The 22,930-nt window shown below is 42.3% G+C and overlaps 1 protein-coding gene across 4 annotated transcripts in view; it reads right to left on the bottom strand.

Moving 5' to 3' along the window:
- The window catches only part of ADCY8 (adenylate cyclase 8), a 233,870-nt gene that overhangs the window by 96,425 nt on the left and 114,515 nt on the right, over nt 1-22,930 (bottom strand). For all 4 annotated transcript variants that reach the window (XM_036067359.2, XM_036067360.2, XM_036067356.2 and 1 more), the window contains exons 6-7: nt 18,960-19,118; nt 12,616-12,886 (exon numbers count right to left, since the gene is read on the bottom strand). In XM_036067359.2, coding sequence (XP_035923252.1) covers nt 12,616-12,886; nt 18,960-19,118 — 430 coding nt within the window. The remainder of the gene's footprint in view (nt 1-12,615; nt 12,887-18,959; nt 19,119-22,930) is intronic.

Genomic DNA, 22,930 nt, shown 5'->3' with positions numbered 1-22,930 from the left:
GCTATAAGACTATAGAGCACTAATAAGGGCATTGTTTCCAAACTCTTGCTATCAAAAGTCCTGTTTTTTTTTTCCTATTCTCTCCCAAGTGGACTCCGATTGGGCAAGATTCTGTTTAGCAAACTGTATTTATTAAATAAAACCTAGTTTCTTTTTCTACCATTCAATCAAATGCCTAATATTTGATCAGCAGGAAGTAAAAGGCTTTAGCACACAACTGAATATAATTCCAGCCAAGAGCCAGAGCCTTGAAAGGCAGCCTTATGATGCTTGTCAACATGAGGTTTTATCCAGGTTTTTGGAATCCAGAGAATGCACCACCCCCTTACTACCTCCCAGTGCTGGCCACTGAGGCACCAGAGATCACAGATGACAAAGACCAAAGCCTGGATTCAGGTCAGCTTGAGTGTTTGCCACAAGACAGCCTGAAGTGGAGGTTGAAGTCATCATTGAGTGCCTCTGGGAGATGGACATGGCAGTCTTGAGATTTAGCTGTAGGCGGTTGTGATCGGGACCCCACAGTATGGGCCAGCTTGTTGCTGATCTGGGAAAGACCCAGAGAAAATGCCAAGTCCAGCAGGCTCAGTGCCTTCTTCTCTTGTGCTGAGATGCTTTATCTTTTCCCAAGACCCTCCTTGCTTCCAGGCTCAGGCTGGAGCCTGCACTCAGAAGCAGGTAAGGCTGAGGCTTCCTCAGCCAACGCCTGCTTCACCCCTGCATTGCCTCCCTGGCAGCATCTCCCTGTGCCTGCCCTGGAGGTCTCTGCAGCTCTACATCAAACTTGCCACCTGCACGGTTTGAGTTGTGCAAAAGGCGGAGGTTTCTGCCTCACTCAGTTCCAAACCCACTTCCCAGGTCCTACAAATGTAAGAAGAAATGGCCAAGAACAAACACTAAGCCTGAATAAGAGCACCCAGCGGCACACATTAGAGCTATTTTTTTCTCTATTTATTAAAACTCCAATCCCACCCCCAGAATAGAAAGCTCCTACCTTTTTAAAAAAGAAAGGTATTTTTTTTTTCCCTAAGCTCACTTCTTAGGAAAGCTTTGAGGTGATCTAATCCAGGATGATTTGCATTCAGTGCTTCAGGGGTAACGTTTGCTGTGTTTGAAAGAGATACAAGTTTTTTCCCCTCCAATCTAGGGATAGGGGAGCAGGGATTTCCTTGGAATGTGGTACATACTGTTTTCCTGGTAAGGAGGCTCTAAGTGGCATTTGGGTAAGTACTGAGTTGGGGGACTCTTGGGAAATTATCCCTATGGGGCTTCCTGGAAGCCACTGCTAACATTTCTTCCTTCTTATAGGAATGTTAGTGTTAGCAAACTGGACCATCCTCCATAAACGAGGTTATGGAGTGTTAGTCAAGACTGTTACAACTTTCCTCATCTATACTAAAAGAAAATGAAGAATCACATTCGGATTACATGCCCAACAGTACTTTGGTTAGGGATACCACTTACTTCTCTTTTATGTTCTGGGTATTTATGTCACCATAATCTGTCTTCCAAACAAAGCCAAATAATGGCCAATGAGATCTTCTTGCAGGAGAGGTCTATGTGGTTTCGCTATGGGAAGAGGTTTCAGTAATTTTCATAAGCTCCTAGCTTCTGCTCCAAGAAATGAAATAACAAGGGGGCAGAACTCTGTTTGCTGAAATAACAGTCCAGAAGTTTCCAGCCAGCCTGTGCTGGATTCCAGCAACCGTGTGTAACTTGGTTCCCAAACTTCAATCATGAGCACTCAGACACGAGTCTGGGGCCCAGACTATCTGGACAATCATTGTTTTCCAGCTTTCAGCTGAACTGAAAGTTTGCAAATATTGGCTGGATGGTACATTTGATGAGGAATCAAAGTTGTATGAAATTCTTTCATTGGCCTTTGTCACTCTGTGTCCTGAAATTTATGATTAAGAGAATAAAACAGTGATGTGGGAGGTACCCTGCTTCTGGTAGATCCCACAAGAATTTTCTAGAATTTGCTATTTATATGAAGCCCACAGCCTCGCTCTTGAACTTTCAACTAATATTGATAAGCCAGATCATTAAGACAGTTTCTTCATTTGGGGGTTTAGGTCTCAGACATGCTAAGCTCTCTTCCCAGTGTGCTTTGTCTGACATTTAATGCTTTGCTCCTTGCCTCAGTTCATCCTATCGGAGGCTCATGGTCTTGGAAACTCACTGGTTTTGGTTCTCTTTGGATGAGGTGTGGGCAAATGGTCAGCTGTGGCCAAACTTCCAGGCCAATCACAGAGCTCTCAGGATAAGGGGGCTCAGAGCCCACAGAGGGAATCACCAACATCCCAGATTTTGTCCCCAAGCTCTGGCTCAAGACCGCAGAACCAGGTTAACCCAGGACAAGTGGTGCCTGACATGGATTCTGTCCTGCCTGAGATTGTTTGGTTCTGTTCAGCCGACCCTCTATTAAGCTAATTCAGGATTTCTTACTCTGATAATATCCTTTGAGTTTCTCAGAAAGATGCTCATCTTGGGATGGGAATGTGATTGTGCTTGAGTCACTAAACACTTGGGCCATTTTTAATCAAAAAGAGTCGCTAAACTGTAGAACTGGCTGAAACAGAACTTGGCACAACCATTCAGATGTAGCCACTTTGAAGCCACATGATTTGAGGCAAGCTGCCAATCGAAGTTTTAGCTTTTAAAATATCACATCCGTTGTGATGTGTGGATTACATATGTAAACCCCAGCACTGACCTCATCTCAGGGTCAAGCTGGAATCAGTAAAAGGGATGGGGCAAGCCCAGGGAGGGAGGCAGGATTCCTGCTCAGGACATGACTCATGAGTTGGAGAGACTCTGACACATGAATGGTTTGTGTATAGGGCCACAGGGCAGGTGTGGATCAAAGGACTTGTAGTGCTCTAATAACTGGACCAAAATGTCAACTAGGTTGTGGCTGGAGAGGTAACCACTACACACTGACCAAATAACCTTTGGGGTTAACAAAATGGATACTTTCAGCTCAGGAAATGAATCAAAAAACATATGAGGACCTAAGTTATTTGGTTTCGTGTGTGTGTGTGTGTGTGTGTGTGTGTGTGTGTGAACATATGTATATTTTCAGAAATGTCAATGCCACAGGGAAAGTGTGTGTGGGGCAGGGCACGTTTGTGGGTGGAGTGTGTATGTGTGTGTTCTTAGAAATTTGAAGAGAATTGAAATATAAGCATTACCAAAACGTTTATCTTTTGTAAGGTTCTGAAGTAACTCTTTTTATGTAGGAATAAGAAATAAGTGGAGCACTGGGTGTTATACGCAAACAATGAATCATGGAACACTACATCAAAAACTAATGACGTAATGTATGGTGATTAACATAACATAATAATAAAAAAATGGTTCAGAAAAACCTATAATTATATGCATATGTGTAAAACAAGAAGGATAAAGCAAATCAGCAAAATGTGAGCAACTGGAGAATCTGGGTGAAGGGCATAAAAGAGTTCTTTGTATTATCCTTGAAGCTTTTTGTAAGCTTGAAATTATTTAAAATAAAAGTTACCAATAAAAATAGAAAAAAGAAAGAAAGAAGTATTATAAATGTGAGTTGTTGATAAATGACTCCTGTTCAGTGTTTTAAAAAGTCTCTCTGTCTGAGGTTTTTTTTCCAGGCTCCTTTCTGCAATTTGTTAATTAAATCTGGTTATTGATGTTTTCCTTAATTTGGTTCCAGTGGAGCTACAATAACTGACCTTCAAGAGCCCAACCTCTCTTACTTCTCATCAGGTATGGTAGGACAGAACCCGGAAAAGAAGCTACTCAGGTCATGTTTTGTCTTTGGGACACTGTGTCTTCTACTTCCTCTTACATGTTGGGGCCTTGAGATGTGAGTAAACCTTTCACAAAGTTCCATCAATACCCAAGAAAGTATAAGGCAGGGCAATACCTTTTTGACCCAAGTGAAGTAAAAATAAGTACATGCATGAATAACCAAGATGAAGCTGTTGAGGCCACCGGAAATGTCAAGTGTTTGCTCTGGGCTGGAATGAAATCACGCGAGAGTGGTAGCCCTCACCTCCCTGTGCAGAGCCACACGCTACCGCACCACTTTAAAAAGTGGGCGTGCACACTCATTCAGGCCAAATGCAATTTTGTGTGGAAATAAAAACCTTCATACATATGCCTTGCACTGGGTCAAAATAATAAAAAGTATCCTTGGTGGCGAAAAGAGGAAAAAATCTGATGTAGCTCAATGAAGAAATTTTACACTGAAGAATCTTATCCCAGTCATTGGTCAAATTAGCGCCAAGGTTAATAAAACTGAGATCCCAGTTCAAAGATATAAAGGAATCAGGGGAAAAAATCCAGATTTTTGTTCTTTCTTTCGCTACCTATCTTCAAATATTTAAAATATCATACATCACAGTTGAAAGCACTGCATGTTAAGAGAGGGCGCAGAGCCTTCCTCCTGAGGGAAAGTGTTTTTGTATATAATATATTTTTTCACTTTGGGGGGCTTCTTTTTGTATAACTTCAATAATGATTGTAAGCAAAAATAAAATAAAATAAAATAAAATAAAAAAATAAAATATCATACATTTTCTCTTATTTAAGATACCATGCATTCATTGGTTCTAGTTCCTCAGGCCACAGTTTTGTGACTCCCCGAACAATGAGTCAATCCCTAGTGAAAGTCAAGTCCGGCGGGTTGGTTTAGAAAAGTTTTAGCCAGGTATTGACCATCGGGGAAGCATAGGCCGTGTGTTGTACACTTGCTAACTAATGCACGTTTGCAGGCCTGCGATCCCGCATGGGCCACAAGCTCACCTCTACCTTTCTCTCTCCCACCTTTGGCTAGCTCTGGAACTTCACAGAAAAGAAGGATGATTAGTCAAATCAATGGATCAAATTGCCTACTTAATCCACTCAACACTCCCCGAAGGCTTCAAATCCACTTGCTTGTCTGAAGAGAGTGAAAAACCAGACCCCTCTAATGACTCTCCCTGGCTCAACCCAGAGGCTATCTTCCGAGTCAGGGCTAAGGAGAGCCTGGGGAGATTTGTTGTCAGAAAAAACCATGTTACAGGAAGAGTGCAGACGCACTGCAGGGAAATGGACAAAGCCCTCCATTTTCTCTGCCCAAAAAGCCTGCAGATGTCCCATCCAGGGAACATCAAGACTTAATCTGATGTTAAATAGTTAAAAATAAATTGCGGATGGAGAAAAATCTGCTTGTGATTTCCTGCATACAAGATTGAATGTGGACAATTAGATATTCGGCAGCTTATCACAGAAGCAGCAAGGTCTGAGAACACACTTCTTTTCCTTTAAAACTAATACCCAGTATTTCAGGCATCTTTAGGAGTGGGAATTTCAGGTCAGAGTTCTTGGGGGGTTGGGGGGAGAAGCAGGTGTTTCTTCTTGAGCAGCAGATGGTGGCCTTGTCATCCCTCTCCTCCTGGGATCTTGCTCTCTCACCCTTGGCCTACCTCCTACTTGTCTGTGGATCTCAGCTTCACAGTCACTTCTTTGGGAAGATCTTCCCCAATTACCCTGGTTCAATTTTCTGTCCTTTACTAACGCTTTCCTGCTATAAGGATAGCAAGTTCACACTGAGCTGCTGACCTGGTGGTGATCCCAGGGACAATGAGGTCTTTGACAACTTGGACCTCCTTTCTCATCTCTCTCCCCAGCCCCCCAGGCACAGTGCCTGGCACCTGGCCTTTACTCAATGAGCAGCCAAGTAATGAATGACTGAATGAGCGAACAAATGAACACCTTGATGGGGAGTGACTTGCTATCATCAGGTGGATGACAGAGCTAACATGAGCTTGAATTTAGAGAGTTTTTCTTGAGGGCATTGGTTTACACAAAAAAGCCACCCACCACTTTGCCCCCTGCCCTTTAGGGGCAGAAACCCAAGTGAAGACACCAAACCCAGGGATCAATACTACTCAACAGAACACAATGATCATGTTGAAAGCAGGATGCTGAAAGAAGGCAAAGTGTGATGATGTTTGTGATGTCTGGGTGTTTAGCTCATATAATCAAAACTCAACTATCTGGAGTGCTGAGAGAGGGGGCAGATTGCATTGTCTAGTTAGGTAAGATTTTACCTCAAATACCTTTTTAGTGTTTTGCTTTAACTTATTGCTGAGCTTGATATTGATGTTTTAAGACAGTTCACTGGATGATAATTATGCTAAACTGCCATCCTATACTAGGACAACTGTAAACAATAGGTGGCCCCATTGCTTCCTGGTGAATTATGTGTTTCCTGGGCTTTGGAAGGTGGGATTCTGAAGTGTGGGTAATTCCCTGGTACAGCCACGGACTCCCAGCATGCGTCTGTGGCTGAGAAATGGAATGGGCCAATGTCAGTGCTGAAAGGAAGTGACTGCCCAAGGCCTTAAGGTCGTAAGTGGAGCAATCAGGGCTCCAACTTGGTTCTCTGGAGTTTCCATTCAGGCCTTTCACACTCTCATTTGGACAAATTTTAGGTCCTGCAGAGATCTGTCCCAGGATCATGAGACTCACAACCTAGAGGACTAACCAGTTTAGTATGAGGAACCTGTGACCCTCAGCATCAGGACAACATGAGGGTTTTGATCAGCAGGGCAATCAAATGAGAATTCTTTCTTTTCTCCCTATGGACAAAGAGAGCAAGATCTAAGAAAAGTCTGGGATTGATGAAGACATATAACCCACTAAGGTTTTTGTCCTGCTTCCAGCCGAGCCAGCTTCACTCTCTCCACATCTCCTTGTCTCCTGGGCTCAACATTCTCCAATGAAAGTGGTACTACATCAAATGGTGTGTTGTCATTTTATCACGAGGTAGACATGGCAGGCTGCCCAGCTTAGCCTTTGCCATGCAAACAGCGATCACATCAGGACACTCAAGGGATGAGATGCTACCTAGTACATCAGGACAAGCTGTGGGAAAATCTGGTCATTTCCTGGAGCTTTCACAGAAAATTCCTAAATATCAGTGGCTACCCATCTTTAGTGGGTGAACACACACACACACACACACACACACACACACACACACACACTTTTGAGACTGACTGACTGACCTGGAAACAAAGTAGAAGGTAGACACCCAGCATCTACCTTCAGGTCACAAAAGGGAGGCAGTGTGGCCTGAAATCAGACATAACTGGGTTCTAATTGCAGCCCTGCTATTTACTGGTTACATGTCCTTTAGGGCTATTAATTAATCTCTATGAATCACAATTTCCTCATTTGTAAAACAGGCACATCACACTTACCCTGTAAGGCTGGTACAGAAATTAAATGGAAAAGATAGGAACAATATTCCCAACATGGCACCTGACCCCAGACTCTAGATCTCTCCTAGCATTAGTGATGCTGTGGTTATTTAGCTATACCCTCAGCAATGAAGTGCATTCACGTTCTGTTTTGTTGTGTGGAATACACAAGTTCTACCTATGTTTTCAATCTTCACAGGGCTGGCATTATTTTCATGGTAACAATGATGACCAAAGTCAGTCTACAGTGTAGAAATGACTAATATATAGAATGAAGTGGCAAATGTGTATTTTTCTCAAGGTGATTCTTCTAAGAAGCCTGGAGGAGTAATAGCAAAATGTCTGGATTGGGATGCCATGTTGAATGTGAAAGGGATGGATGGGACAGGGCTGAGGATTTCGAAGTATTTGAGGACAGAACCCAGGCACTGAGAGGGTCTTGCTTCTGAAAGAGCAGCTGCACTTCCCCTGGCCTATTGTTTGTCATAAAAATCAAGTTAAAATTATTAATGACCTCACACAATACTTTTTACTGCAACATGAAAGCTTCACCCTTTGGTATCCTCTTGTAAATGGTAAGTCTAAGATGCAGTCTGTCTGAGGATAAGTCCATTGTTGCCCCCAGAATCTATTCTCCACAAGGCAGCCGAAGTGATCTCTTAAAAATCTAAATCTGATCATGTCACTGCCCTGCTTAAAAACTTTCTATCATTTCCCTTAGAATAAAATCTAAAATCAGCAGGCTTGTAACACTGAGCTCCTGTCTCCTTTAACTTCATCTCATACTCCTTTCTTCTCTGCTTATGATGTTCTAGCTTCCTTTTTGTTTTTTCTTTTTTTTAAAAGATTTTTATTTATTTATTGAGAGAGATAATGATAGAGAGAGAGCATGAGAAGGGAGAGTCAGAGGAAGAAGCAGACTCCCTGCTGAGCAGAGAGCCCGATGTGGGACTCGATCCCAGGACTCCAGGATCATGACCTGAGCCAAAGGCAGTCGCTTAAACAACTGAGCCACCCAGGCGCCCTGTTCTTTTTCTAACACACCAAAATTTTCCTACCTCAGCGTCTTTGCACTACTGTTTTCTCTGTCTGCAAAGCTCTTCTCCTGGTTATTTGCATCTACAGTCCTCTCAGCACTCAAACAGAATCTTCAGAGGCCTGTATAATTCTTCTGCAGTAATTCTATCCACCTCCTATTCATATATCTCTACTTCCTTTGTAGCACTTATATGTTTTAGTTCATTGTCTGCATTCCCCATTCCCTTAAAAGGCAAACTTCCAGAAGACAGGGTCCAAGTCTCTCTGCTCACTACTGGATCCCCAGGATCTAGAATACAGAGTGCCTATTAAATAACTAAATGAATAAGAGTTCAAGGTCACAAACAGATTTTTAGATACAGCATGCAACCAGCAGGGAAATGTGATCTTTAACACAAAGATCATTTTCTTAAGTTTTCACTTCACATCTCAAGTTTTGTCTTTATTCTGAGAGATCCAATGATCATGTTGATGACTCACCCAATAATCTCACCTTGAAGTTTCTGGACATCCTCCCCTAAATGTCAACATTTTAATTTTTCGTCTACTTTAATGACCTACTTCTGCTATTACAATCTCAACCTTCAATAGTCCATCATGGATTTAAGCTTCTTGCCTTCCAGTTTTCTTACTTTCATTCCACCCATAGGCTCAGAGCATAGGAAGCCTCACTGGTAACTGAGTCTTGGGTTCAGGAAGGCAAGACACCAAATCAATGAGCAGAACACCTGCCCATGTCAAGAGTTAGGGATGCAAAGCAGAAATGCTCAGTGTGTCCAAACACAACCTGGATACCAGAACCCAGAGAGCTGAAGCAGCAAGTTGAACCCAAATGGATACAGATATATGGGCAGGGAAGGTGCAGGACATCAAAATCAAGAGATTATCTTCAGGCATAGACAGGGACTGGAAGATTCAGATAAGGGGCCGGAGAGAATGCTTAGTGACTTCTCTTGCTCTTCCAAACCACTGATAGACTCCTAAAATGGGTGTTGGGACGGGGAGAGGGATTCCATTGGGGTTCTTCTTCGAAACCCAGAACTCTCTCTTATCGACTGACAATCTGGCTTCCGACTTCATCACCTCATCAAATCTGCTTCCTGCCAGTGATATTTTTCAATCTAATTCCAATTGGTAGTTTTTAGTCTTCATCTTACTGGGCCTCCTGGTTATAGTTGACATGGTTGATTTCCCCTTCCTTCTCAGAATGCTCTGTTCTCTAGGCTTCCATGACACCACATTCCCTAATTCTCTCCTGATCACTCTGACTGCTTCCTGTCTATTTCCATCATGGGATCCTTACTCTCGCATCTGGTGCCTTCCAGTATCTGCCCTGTGTCTTCTTATTGTTTTATGTTACATATTCCCTACTGTGATCTGTGCCATTCTCATGCCTTCAACAAGCATGCAAATCCTGATGACTGCCAGATTCCTCTCTTGCATTGTTCTTTCATACCAGAGCTTCAGAAGTGTGTGTCCAATATGGAGATCTTTCCCTGATCCATCCCAGGCACCTCAAGCTCCTCATGTCCCAAACTGACTTCCTAATGTTTCCCTCCCAGTCTCCTTTCATTCCAGTAGTGCTTATTTTAGAGGGCAGTTCTACCATTGACCCAGTCACTCAAACAAGAAATCTGGACATCAAACTTGACTGGTTCCTCTCCCTTGCCATCTGTCGCTATCATTTCATTCATTCATTCATTCACTCACTCATTCATTCATTCATTCAACAAACTGTAATCAAGCCCTTCTATTTACCAGGTAGTGTTCTAATTGCAGGCTAAACAGTGGGTAAGTGAAATACATTAATTCCTGTCTTCATGATGCATATAAACCACTGTCTGACTTTACCTCTAAAGTGTCTCTTTCCTCTGTCTCCCCTTATCTTTTATTCCTAGCAGTACTTGGCATATAATAGATTTATCTTTATCAAATGAATGAATGAATACATGAGAATGTAACTATCTGAACATCTGCTGTCTACATAACACAGGTTAGGGCTCAGCATACTGATGTCATTAACACGATTTCTAAGCACACGTTATGAATTAATAGACTCTAAAACATCTGGCCAATTTAGTTGGAAACCACCCCACCCCCCAGTGAAGCATTAGTATGTTTTATTTGTGTTATGCAAACACTCAGATGGTCTGGACTGTCTGTGGAACTGACTGGGTGTCTGGCAGAGCGTGGGCTTAGCCAGATCACTCCTGATTTCTTCCAGGTGCACGTCCTATCTCTGAATCACACACATGACTCACTGACTTCTAGAGCTAAGCCTAAGTACAAACTCTGAGAGCTTGTGGGCATTTCCATCGATTCAGTCATTTCCACTCGGTTATTTATGAATATCAATACACATTCACTGGCTTGTAGGTCTGATGGCATTAAAATGAATTGAGATTATGCATGCTGAACATGGCGCAGATGGGTGGTATCCAGGTAAAACTCAGGCATCACAAGAAATGGTTAAACACCGAGATTAATAGTCTTTGATAATGATATGTCATCCCAACTATTTCATGACACCAGAAAATATCTTTAGGAAATCAGCAAAGAAAATATTTCCACTCGCCCTATACAATTTTGCCAGATGGCTCAATCATGAAATAAAACCAAGCATCTCCACCTCTCTCTTCTTGGTTCTCAACTATTAGTGGCAAGGTTGGGTACAACTGAGGTGAGAACAATTAGGAATTTTCCCAATTTCTACAATGAGCTTAAATAGGACATTTTTCAAATGGAAAGACCAAAAAGGAAAAACAGAACCACTAAAACAAAGAGAGAATTTTATGCAGTTACTGAGGTACCCAGGGTGAGGCACGCATCTCCTCTCAATAACCGGCATTCAGGCTCAAGCTAACAACAGGCAGAGGGAGCCGGGACGACACTGTCAGTTGGCCATGCATCCACTGCAGCAAATGTACAAGACCGTTATTTTATGTAACATCAAACTGTACCATGCATACCAGTCCAAGGATGGAAAAAAGTAGACACTGAAATCAGTGATGACTTGTGTGGACATATAATCTGGGGGCAAATTAAACACTCACAAAAGACAAGTGAAGACCTAAAGGTAAAACTCTTACAAGGCATGTGGGCTTAGCTGGACCTACATCCTTCCCCAGTGGAATTTGATTCATGGATTGTTCCATAGCTTCTTCACCCAGAACTGGAAAGAAACAGGTTAACCTGGTTTGGGGCACCCCACATCCATCTTTCAAGTGCAGAAGAAAGAGAAAAGGCTTTCACCATTTTAACCTGCTCCATTTTAAATGACTTTAAGCAGATAGATTTGTCTTATCTGCAAGTTAATGAGAAAAGTTCAGGTCCACGGATGAGGACAATTACCCATTTATGTCCTCATAAAGCTACAACACTCTTCACACTGCTTTTAGCTTTTGCTTGGCTCAGGAGCCTGTCGGAAACTGATTCTAAGTCTTATATACTGACTTCTGTTTGTTTCTTTAAAAAGGTATGTTGGAGTTACACCATGAATTTACATGAATTCGACTATCTTGGCCTAAAGGATTAAAAGTAAACTCCTAGGAGAGCAGGTGATTTTGCCCGTGCTCTGGACAAGCACGCTGGGGACAAGAGCATCTCTGAATCCCTCTGGTTCTCTCCCTGATCAGCCTCACTTCTCCAGTATATCTCGGAGTCAGAGCATCTCATTGGATTCAGAGTGATTCTGGGATTTGGAAAAAATAATTTTTTAAAATAATTTGATTATTGGTGATTTATATCTATGTACTGACTCTGTAGCCCTATCCCTCATTTAAGATGCAAATCCACACTAAATAGGAATAGAACTATGTGGGTGGCTTTGAAATTGCAGGCTCCTCCTAAAGCGCTCATACTCACCCTTGGCCTCACTCGGTGCTGCTTTTATATTCCCAGATCAACAGTGCCCTCCTGATTTTAAATTTCAGAGGGCAACTCAGAACTCCTGGCCTGCCAGCCCCCTAAGAAATGGCATTCTCATGGACTTCTATCTTCTACTTTTGTTGCTAGTTTAGTCATGTCAGGTTCTCCAACATGAGTAATTTTGCGGGCGGGGGGAGGGAGGGGATTATAATCCACCTTCACATGATGTTTATTTTCAGCTAGATCAAAAAAAAGAGAGAGAGAGAGAGAGGGTGTTGGGAACCCTCTGATATTTCTGGTATTTCCTGAAATTGCATACATAGGTTAAATCTGTCCTGAGGAGAGATGTTTAATCATTTGCAATTATGGTGCTCTGCAGAGAAAAGGTTAAAGATGAATCGGTTTTCTCTGAGGAGTCTGGGCTGGGGGTGCACTCGAGCATGCATTCTTGGCTAACCAGAAGAAGGAAGCCAGGACTTACGTTCTGTTTCCCCACTATGTTATCAAAGGGCAGTTCGGGGCTCCAGGATCCTTCTGTGAATGTCGCCCCACTGTTTCTCCTGTCTGAGGAGCTCACTGATTCCTTGACAATGTCTTCAGGCAACGACAGCAGACTCTCCTCAGGCTGCTTAATCAAATAGGTCTCTATATTATGCTTCCTCAAGAATTCGTTTCTCTCTTTACCATGACCCTCTTCTACATTATAGTCACCGTTGAGGCAGTCCAGCGTGGCTTTGGAAATGTGAATCCTCCTGTGTGCACAAAGCATAGGTCATTATACACTCCCGAGGTGGCCTGCAAAAACCATTGCTGTTTGCCGTCCTGTGCAAAGCCAACATCAGGGCTACACACGGGTACCGTGAAGACGTATTTTCAAGGACAATAGGCGCTCCCCTGAAAAAGCAGAAAAAATAAAAGGAAACAGAAGTACAGATATAAATCAGTGAGCAGCGTATTGCTGACTTCACCCCAAGGGACACTGCAGCCTCATAAAATCCAGCCTTGCTGAGCCATATCTAAGCACCTCTTTTGACTTTTCCTATGATTGTCAGCCTGATCCCAGCAACCTTCAAGAATCAGTGATTTTTTGGTATTGTTGACTGTATTGGAAAAACAAGTTCCATAAATGTTTCTGAACCCAAAAGTAATTATTGTCCAAATCACCATGCAACCACAGCAGTTCCCTTAGTGTCTTGGGACTTTTCTCCTCATTTTAATTTTCATGTATTTGTGCCTGGATTCTTCAACTTGTCTATAATCTTCTTAAAAATAAAGGCAGGTCTTAGGAGTTCACAGGGCTGCATGGAGGGTCCTTTAGGAAAACTACTCTAAGATGCAATTTCTTCTAGAAGGTGTATATGGCAAGGAGCAGGGAACAGAGAAGTGAACACAGGTAGGCAGGTGGCTGGCTAGGCTCACTCACAAGGTAAGTGCTCATTCCTGCATCACCACTGCATCACAGCTCATGATCCAAATTGTTGTTTTTATATTTGTTTTAGCAAACAACAGATGACATCAAGAGCCTTAAGGATCAGACCTGAATTGTGGAAACTTCACATGGTAAATCCTTTGGGGAAGAGTTTTTCTGTTCTCTTAACTGTCTAATTCAATCAGACTACTTATTGTGTTGTATTGTGGTCTGGGTAGATTAATATGGTGATGATGAGCATGGACTGTTTGGCCAGATTGCATGGATTGAAATCCTAGCGTTACCACTTGCTAGCTGAGAGATCTTGGGCAAGCTACTTAAACTTTCAGTAAGTCTGTTTTCTTACGTTAAATATGGGAAAATAAAAGTACCCATCTCTTAAGGTCATTGTATTCCAAAGCTGATTTGTGTAAAGACAGTGTGCATGGTACACTGAACATACTATAAAAGCACATGCTTAAATTATTAGGAATATTCTCAAAAATGCCACTGTGATATTACTGTTGTCTATTCCATGCCTCCACAAGGCTTACAGGATACAACCTAAGCTCTGAAGAAGGCTTCTGAGCCCCTTTCCTGGGCTCTACCACTTTAAAACTCATTCTCTGGGGGCGCCTGGGTGGCTCAGTTGTTAAGCGTCTGCCTTCGGCTCAGGTCATGATCCCAGAGTCCTGGGATCGAGCCCTGCATCGGGCTCCCTGCTCGGCAGGAAGCCTGCTTCTCCCTCTCCCACTCCCCCTGCTTGTGTTCCCTCTCTCGCTATGTCTCTCTCTGTCAAATAAATAAATAAAATCTTAAAAAAAAAGAAAATATAAAACTTAAAAAAAAAAGTAGAACTCATTCTCTGACACTGCTCCCCTCCTGCGCCCTATGCTTTCTCCAGCTAATCAAGTAATTGGCATTTCTTTAAAGCCAAGGTACCATTTCATGCCTATTAAACTCAGAACCAGCCATGCTCTTTGCCTGGAATGCTCACCCCATGTTTTCTACAGGACAATTTCTTACTCCCCAATTCAGCTCAAAAGTCATTTTTCTTGGGCTGACTTTACCGCTCTTCTGAATGAATGAATGGATGAATAAGGGAGATGCTTAGTATTTTGCTTGGCTTTTGCAATTGTAGAAAAAATATATCCAAAGAAGGAAACAATGAAATTTTTTAAAAAGGAGCATTTCCAAATGAATTGTACTTTTAGTACTATCTCTACTTCCCCGTTACCCTTTTTACCCATCCTGCTAAGCTCCTGCTTACAGAGAATAACTCACTGCAAAGGACACAGAAAGAAAGAGAAACTACAAAAAAATGCATTTCTGATCATTTAAGATACATTCTCCATGTTTTCCAAACAAGTATCATCATACATAGTCATCGATTTCAAAAGCAAGACAAGATACTAAAAATAAAAGCATGTGAAGCATGTTTTGAGCTTTCTTGAGAAATGTAAGAAATGTGTCTAAGTGCAAATTATTCTCATGATGAATTTTGTTAATACCTGGGAACTCAATCATGTTAACCTAGGGAAACAGAAAAGTCATTGACCTTCTATGAAATGGATGCGCCAGTCTTCTTTCTTAGATCAAGTCCAGAGCTAGGGGCTAGAAAACTGTCTTTTTCTCCCAGGCAAAACAAAACTCTTGGAAGGGTTTTGTTAAGTCCGATGGTTGATTTTAAATAAGTTAAGTATCAACCTCATCTGATATTTTATATGGATTCTACATTTTATTATTCTGCTGTCAGTGCTCAGGGAGACTAATATTTCCATATACTAAATCAATACTATGTTTTCCACGGTGGAAGACATCCTCACTTTTATTTATTGCTGATTGTTCTGCTGAAGTTCTAATCAATATACACTTAAATGTTTTGATAGAAACTGGGCTTCAGATATTCATTTTCATCCTTGCTAGTGCCTTGAGCTTCGGAGTGAGGCATTTGCAGATGACAGTGTGGTAATTACATTTCCCCCTAAAGAAATGAATCCAGCCTCAGACAATATTCTCATATATGGAATTTTGGGTCAACATTTTCTGGTAATTTCAAATGCCAGCATATAATAATAACAGTTATGATAGTAAATAAGATGTAACAGTTGGGTGACACTTATTTTGCATAAATGTTATTTTGTAGCCAAAGGTATTACTAGATGCTTGGCTCTGTGGATCATCTCATATAATTTCCATTCTTCCCAGCCACTCTCGGGGACAGGCATTTCTTCACCTCCTTTTGCAGATGGTGAGATTGGCCCGGAGATAATGAGTAAGTAACTGGCCTGAGGTTCTATCAGTGGAAGATGACGGTGCAGGATTGAGACAAGGACTTGCATTTTCAGAGTCTTTTCAAGACCCTACACTGTATCATATGGCTGCCATGACAGCCGTGACCACAGTGAATATGTCCTGAGCACAGGACAAGGGACTTTATATGCATTATATCATTTAACAGAAGCTCAGGAACAGTGGTCCACAAAGTGTGGTACCAAGGCCAGCAGCATCAATATCACCTGGGACCTTGTTAGGAAGGCCTATTCTTAGATCCTCTCCAGACATATGGATCAGAAACCCCAAGGGTGGGGCCCAGCTACCTATGGGTTAACAAGCCCTCAGGTGATTCAGATGCATGCCAAAATTTGAGAATCCCTGCTTGTTTGGGACCACATGGCCGGTGTCCATGGCAGAGAAAGGATTTTCATCCAATTCTGCATGACCTCAGGGTCAGGGTACTAACCACTATGCCATGGAGTTGTACACCTCTCTCTCTCTTCTTCTGTTCTATGCATTGTGCTAGCCTCTGGGGACACAGTGAGGGCCCGGACAGTCACACTAAGAAGACAGTCATGAGCAAGTTAGATACATTAGAGAGTATAGTGATTTAACAGTGATGCATAGTGAGGCACTTACAAGCTGTTTTTATGTGACATCTTTAATATCCTTGAGCCTCAGTTTCCTTATGAACACAAGAAAGCTAAGACTGGTACACCTGCTTTCAGTACTCTTTGCTTTACTGCGCTTTGCAGATATTTCATCTTTTGCCAGTTGAAGGTCTGGGGCAACCTTGCATTGAGCAAATTTATCAGCGTCATTTCTCCAACAGCGTCTCCTCACATCGGTTCTGTGTGTCACATTTTGGTAATTCTCACGATATTTCAACCAGTTTCATTATTATTGGATTTGTGATGCTGATCTGTGATCAGTGATTAGGACTTGCTGAAAGCTCAGATGATGGTTCACATTTTTTAGTGCACATTGTTTTTTAAAACACTTAAGAGACTTAAGAGACTACAGTAGAGTGTAAACATAGCTGTGATAGGCTCTAGAAAACCAAAATATTCATTTGACTCGTTTTATTGCAATTTGCACTTTATTGTGGAGGGTCTGGAACTGAACCTACAATATCTCTAAGGTATGTCTGTATTGACTATGTGGAGTGTCATAAGATCAAACGATGTAACATATTGATGGTAGTTAGCTGACTTGTGAGTCCGTGGTAGGTACTCAATACATGTTTGGAATTGGGGGCTAATTCTCACTGAAAGGAAAAGTAAGCTGAGTTTATTCCTATATGTCTTGATGGACAGGAAAAGGAAGTAGACATTTGAAAAGCAAATAAAACCCAACAATTTCAAACCATGGAGGATTTGGAGACACGTCTTGGTTTTACTACATTTCTGCACATGGGCACATCCTACGCCTCAGCACACCTGGATAATGTACAGAAGACTAGGTACTATCTTATCGGAAGCCAAGTTCTTGAGGTCGAAAGCATTCTCAGCCCAACTTTACGGTGAAGAAACCAGGCAGGAAGATTCAGCAACTTGCCCCAGCCTCTATAACTGGTAAGTAGTAAATCCACCATTCAAATACATCATCAGATTTAAACTCAGTCACTCCTGTGTTTCTTGGTGTGATTGAGAACATTAGTTAAACTGGCCTCCAGAAGACCAAAAATTATGTCACACACCCACAAAGCTGTGTTCTGTGGTTTGCAAAGGGAATTTACCAAGCATACGGCAACTCTTCATGCAGCTACGCTTTGAAGACATATACATAGATGGATTAGCTGTCTGGTTTGTTTGAATCCAGCAGGTAGTTACTGTAGGAAAATCCCAGAGAATGTAAGGATTTAAGAAACCCAGTGGTGACATGTTAGGCTTATCTTAGTTCCAAGCCTGCATGGCAAGGAGTGGTGACCATTAAAGACAGTGAGGGCTCCCTTAAAAGGATGGACATCACTGCATGGTTTACAAAGCGCTTCACACCCACTGCCCGACACAGCCTCAGACAAAATCTGTGAGGTGGACTGTGCCCATTTGGCAGATGAGAAAACAAACCCTCATGGAGAAGGGACATAAAATCACAAGGTACCATATCAGTATTATCATCTCTCTTTTTATAGTGAGACTCAGAGAAGTTAAGTATTGGCCTGAGATCATGCAGACATAGCAACAAAAGCCAAGTCTGTGCTAAAATCACATGCCAGGTGCTATGTGTGTTTTACATGGCTTGCTAAGGTAACAGAGCTTAGTACGGGGCAGAGTGGAAATCCTAGTTTCTCTGATATCACCTCCTACAGTTTATTTCCCATGATACTGTATTACCTGATATTAAATATAATTAACAAGGAATGATGGCAGACACCAGAGAACTCTGACTCCAAAGGTAGGGTTGGGGATGAGGCGTAGGGAAAGGAATATGTGTACACGTTCTGTCTATCTAAGCTTTCTGTCTGCCTCTTGGTCTATCTATCTATCTATCTATCATCTATCATCATCTAATATTTATCATCTGTTAGAGAGAAGTATGTGCAAGAACTCAGTACAACTTATTGGTTCACATATATCCAAAATCTTATTAGGCCCAATCTGTGTAAGCAGAATCTCACTACTACTTTTCAAGGTTCAGTGAACCCTTCCAGGCCACTAGTACCACTGGGGATTCTATACCCACTGGTCTTGCCAGCCAAATTCAGAGAGCTGAGTTTTCAAGGTAGGTAAGGTCATATAGAAGGTCAGGAGGTCTTACCCCTGACTGCCCATGAGAATTGCTTTAAGAAGTTATAGACTCTGCACAGATTCTGCTTTATGTGTACTGACATGGGTCTGGACACCAGTGGTTTTACAATGTTCCTCTGTTGATTCGAATGGGAGTCAAGTCTGGAAACCAATGTTTTGCAGGGCTGGGTCCTGAACACCTGCCTGCCGTCCCACCATCTTCACTGCCTGTGATGAATTTCACTAGACTTTTGAGGCCAATATTTGTATGACGTTTTAATGTCCTGTCTCCTCCTAAACAACTGCTTCTTATAGATCGATACCTCTGAATTCTGCACAAAGGAAACCAACTGTCACAAAGTGAGCAAAACGATGAGGGTTAAACAAGAAGATGGCTTTGCTTTGACTTACCCAGGGATTCCTCCAGATTCGAGTTTGTTTGCAATGTCCACATCCCAGGACCAGACATCAAACTGCCACTTCCGCAGGCCCAACACCCCACACAGCACTGAGCCCGAGTGGATTCCAATCCGCATGTCCACATCATGCTTCGTCCTTGACCTCACATACCTGTTGACATAGGTGAAATGGAGACACATGCATAAGGCCAGAGTGGACACTCTTGGCTTTGGTGGCAGCCCAGTTCTTCCCAACTCCATAAGTTCAACTCCTGCCCGTTCATATGCCACCTCTTTCATGAAGACTTCTTAGATTTTTCTGGTAACAGGAAGGAATTTCTTGCTCCCCTGAGCTCCCCTACCCTTCTACCTGAAATTTTAAGTGTCCTTACCACCCTTCTCCCCAAACCTGCTCATGCTATACAACCTGTCTCAGAGAATGGCATCAACATCTTTCTCTGTCCGCTAGTGCATAAACCTGGGATTGACTATAGATTCTGCCCTCCATGGCATACTCCATTTCCAAGACAAGTATTTTCATTTTCATTCTGTTTCCTTCTCTCTCCATCAACACTCTAGTTCAGCAGGCTTCAGTCTGGGGTCCCTGCCCCAGGCTGAACTTCTTCCAGCCCATGTTCTGCCAGGCTATCACAAACACAAATGTGACCTCGTCACTCCATCACTCCCTCATTGAAGACTCTTTGCTGACCTCCTACCCCGAGAGCAGTGGACTCCAGAGCAGAGTGCTCGCATCCCAGGGCTGAGCGGGTTCATCCATGGCATGTAGGAAGAAAATGTTAAAACCTCCATTTATAGCTCTTTAAAAATCTTTACCCAAATTTGATATATGGGTTGCCCTCATTGACTTCACAGGGTCCATGCCAGATTGTAAGCATGGAGGAAGCTTCTTGAAGAAAGAAAGGACTTCTACTGTTGGAAGGTTTCTGCAGGCACCCACATCCCTTCTTCACTTTCAGAGCAGTTCAAACTATTTTAGTTTGAGTTAAATGATGTTGTTTTCGTAGAAAGAAATTCAAATGGCAGAACATAACACAGTCAACCCTTGAAATCATGCGTGGAGATTCAAGCCTTGTCAATAGTTGGGCTTAAAAACATGACCCCTCTCCCCCAGGCTTTATTTGAAAGAATAAATGAATGAATGATTCCATGTACAAAACCCAAATCTCTGTCTTCACTGTTCCTCACAAGTGGTAAGATAATACAAAGTTATTTAAATAAGAAAGCAAAATTGCAGTGGGTTGAAAATAAAGAAATATTGAAATAAATCAGATACTAGGAAGGCAGTCATGGGAGAATGTCTGTGGCTAAAGAAAGAATTCTTGTCCCTGGTGAAGATTCTAGTTTCTGGGCCAATGTTTTAACTTTAACTTTTATGTTAAAATTATATAGTACCCTTCTTCCACTAACGAAGCAAACAGTAGAAGCCATGTGGAAATTTTTTTTTTTTTTTAATCACCATTCCTCTTCTATTCAATGTGGAAAATTTTAACAAGGCAAGAGGAGAAATAGCATCCAACAGCTGAGAGGAGCATTTCAGCTCTGACACAGTCACCCAGTGAATGTGTGTGGGGCAGGTCGCTGGGAGAGGTCATCTGTGTTGTCGGCTGGCTGGGTCAAGTACTACAATACCAAGCACGTGGCAAGATTGCACTCTCCTGTATATTTCATGTTGTCTTGGCCAATAAAATGTGAACAAAGTGACATGTATGATTTGCTTCTGGGCAGAAGCTTTAAGAGCCTGAAAAATCACACACTCTCTCTCTCTTTTTCCCCCTTCCTTCTGTGTCAATTGTCACTCAAGGACACTTGGGAGAGAGTTTGAAATTGGGGTTCTTGAATGAGGACGATGTCTAGTGGTACCTTGCCACTCCCCGCAAACCTATCATAGGGTTGGGACAGGAAATATGAGTGAAAAATAACTCTTTTCTGTTTTTTTTATTATTATTATTCATGAGAGTCAGAGAGAGAGAGAGAGAGAGGCAGAGGCAGAGGGAGAAGCAGGCTCCCCGCCTAGCAGGGAGCCTGATGCGGGACTCGATCCCAGGACCCTGGGATCATGACCTGAGCCGAAGGCAGACGCTTAACCATCTGAGCCACCCAGGCGCCCCACTCTTTTCTGTTTTAAGCCACTGAGATTTGGGAGGATGTTTGTTACTTCAGCATAACCAGGACCATGCTGACTGGTACAATCATCAGTCCCAATCTACCTTCTTCCCATTACCCCTACAGTGTAGGGCTTAATATGGACTCTAGTGCCAGACTACCCGAGTGTACATCTTGCTCTGCCACTTCCTAGCTCTATGACCTTCAGCAAATTACTTAACTTCCATCTATAAAATGCAAATAATAATAGCACTGTCAGGATTAAGTGAACAGATGAACGGAGAGTTGAGAAAGTGTCTGGCACAGGCGAAGGATGACTTGGTTGCTCATCACATCTGAAGGAACTGCAGCCGAGAAGTAAAAGGAAGTAAAAGCTTGTGGTCACATAGCTGGTAAGCAGGATTCTAGGACCAAACTGTGATTGTGTGTCTTTACCCCTCACCCTCTTTGTCACATAGGTACTGTCTATGGCATGTGATCTTGGGCAAATAGCTTGGTCTGACCCTGAGTTTCAAGAGCTATAAAATAAAGCTCTAGCAGATTGCCTCACTCATGGAGGCTTTGTGAGTCCCAAAGGAGGTAATGGATGTTAAAATGCTTTGCCAACTAATTGTGAGAGACTATTGAACAGCACACTGTGCTCATGCCATGAGGTAATTAACACGATACAGGGAATGCATTGGAACCTCTTAATGAAAAGGCATTTAGATTTTTTATTTTCTTCTGCAAAACAAAAATCATAATAAGACAAAATTTCCTTACTGCACTGTTTTTTTTTCTTTCTTTTTGTTATGTCTGGGATTCGACTTAAATGAAAGATAGGAATAAACAGTGTAAAAGTAATGAATAATTTACAGGTATTGATCCTCCTTGGAAAGGCGACCCGATGCTTGTACAGAACCGCAAACACACACCATGTGTTTCAAGATCAGCTCTGGAGGGGAGGACCTGTGAGCATCCTTGAAGCTAAAATGAAGGAATTCTGCTCTGCGTTACAAGTCTTGTTCACTTCTTCCAAGGCAGAGCCCTAGGGATGCTTTGCTGTGCCTCATCAGCCACAAATAAAGAGAATATGACTAGAGATCACTTGCATTCTACATATGTGTACTCTCTCTTTCCTCCCCACAAACTCTGAGCCTCTGGAGGGCAGGGGTACTTACTATCTTTTATTTCCACATGCCCAGACCGTAGCACAACGCTGAGCACGTAGGTATAGTCAGTGCTTAAAAGTATTTACTGAATTAATGGACAAAGCTCAAAGGCTTTCTTGCTCTATGGCTCCATGTTGTCCCAGGATGCTTCTAAGAGTCCCAGGAAACCACAGAGGTGTCTTTGAACCTGCCGCATCTTCCCCCTTCAAATAAGGCAGCTTTGCTCTCATCTGTTTCTCATGGCAGGCTTCCATCTAAGATTTCTTTTAAGTAAAGAAAGCACTAATTATTATTAGTTTTTGCAGTTGTATGTCAAGCTGGGGTCCAATAACACAACAATCAACTTGCAAAAAAACTGAAGATGTCATTTCTTTCATTTGAACCATTAAAGAGGAGAGTGCTTGATAAATGGTAAAACATGAAAACCCTAAGAATTTTTCTCTTGATTTCAATGCTTCAAAATTTTTTTTTAGCCAATTGATCAATCTGTAGAAGGTGCTGGAGGAATGATAGGAAGCATAATCTAGTAGCCATCACTGATCTGTAAATCAGACTCTCTCTACTGTTAAATGAATGGATGAATAAAAAGACCAACTTCACTGGTGCCTTGGTGGCTCAGCCAGTTAAGTGTCCGACTCTTGATTTCGGCTCAGATCATGATCTCAGGGTCGTGAGCTCAAGCCCTGTGTGGGGCTCCCCCCTGAGTGTG

Source organism: Halichoerus grypus, chromosome 5 (assembly GCF_964656455.1).
Source record: "Halichoerus grypus chromosome 5, mHalGry1.hap1.1, whole genome shotgun sequence".
NCBI lineage: Eukaryota > Metazoa > Chordata > Mammalia > Carnivora > Phocidae > Halichoerus > Halichoerus grypus.
The sequence above is the reverse complement of the archived record's forward strand: the minus strand, read 5'-3'. Positions and strand labels throughout refer to the sequence as shown.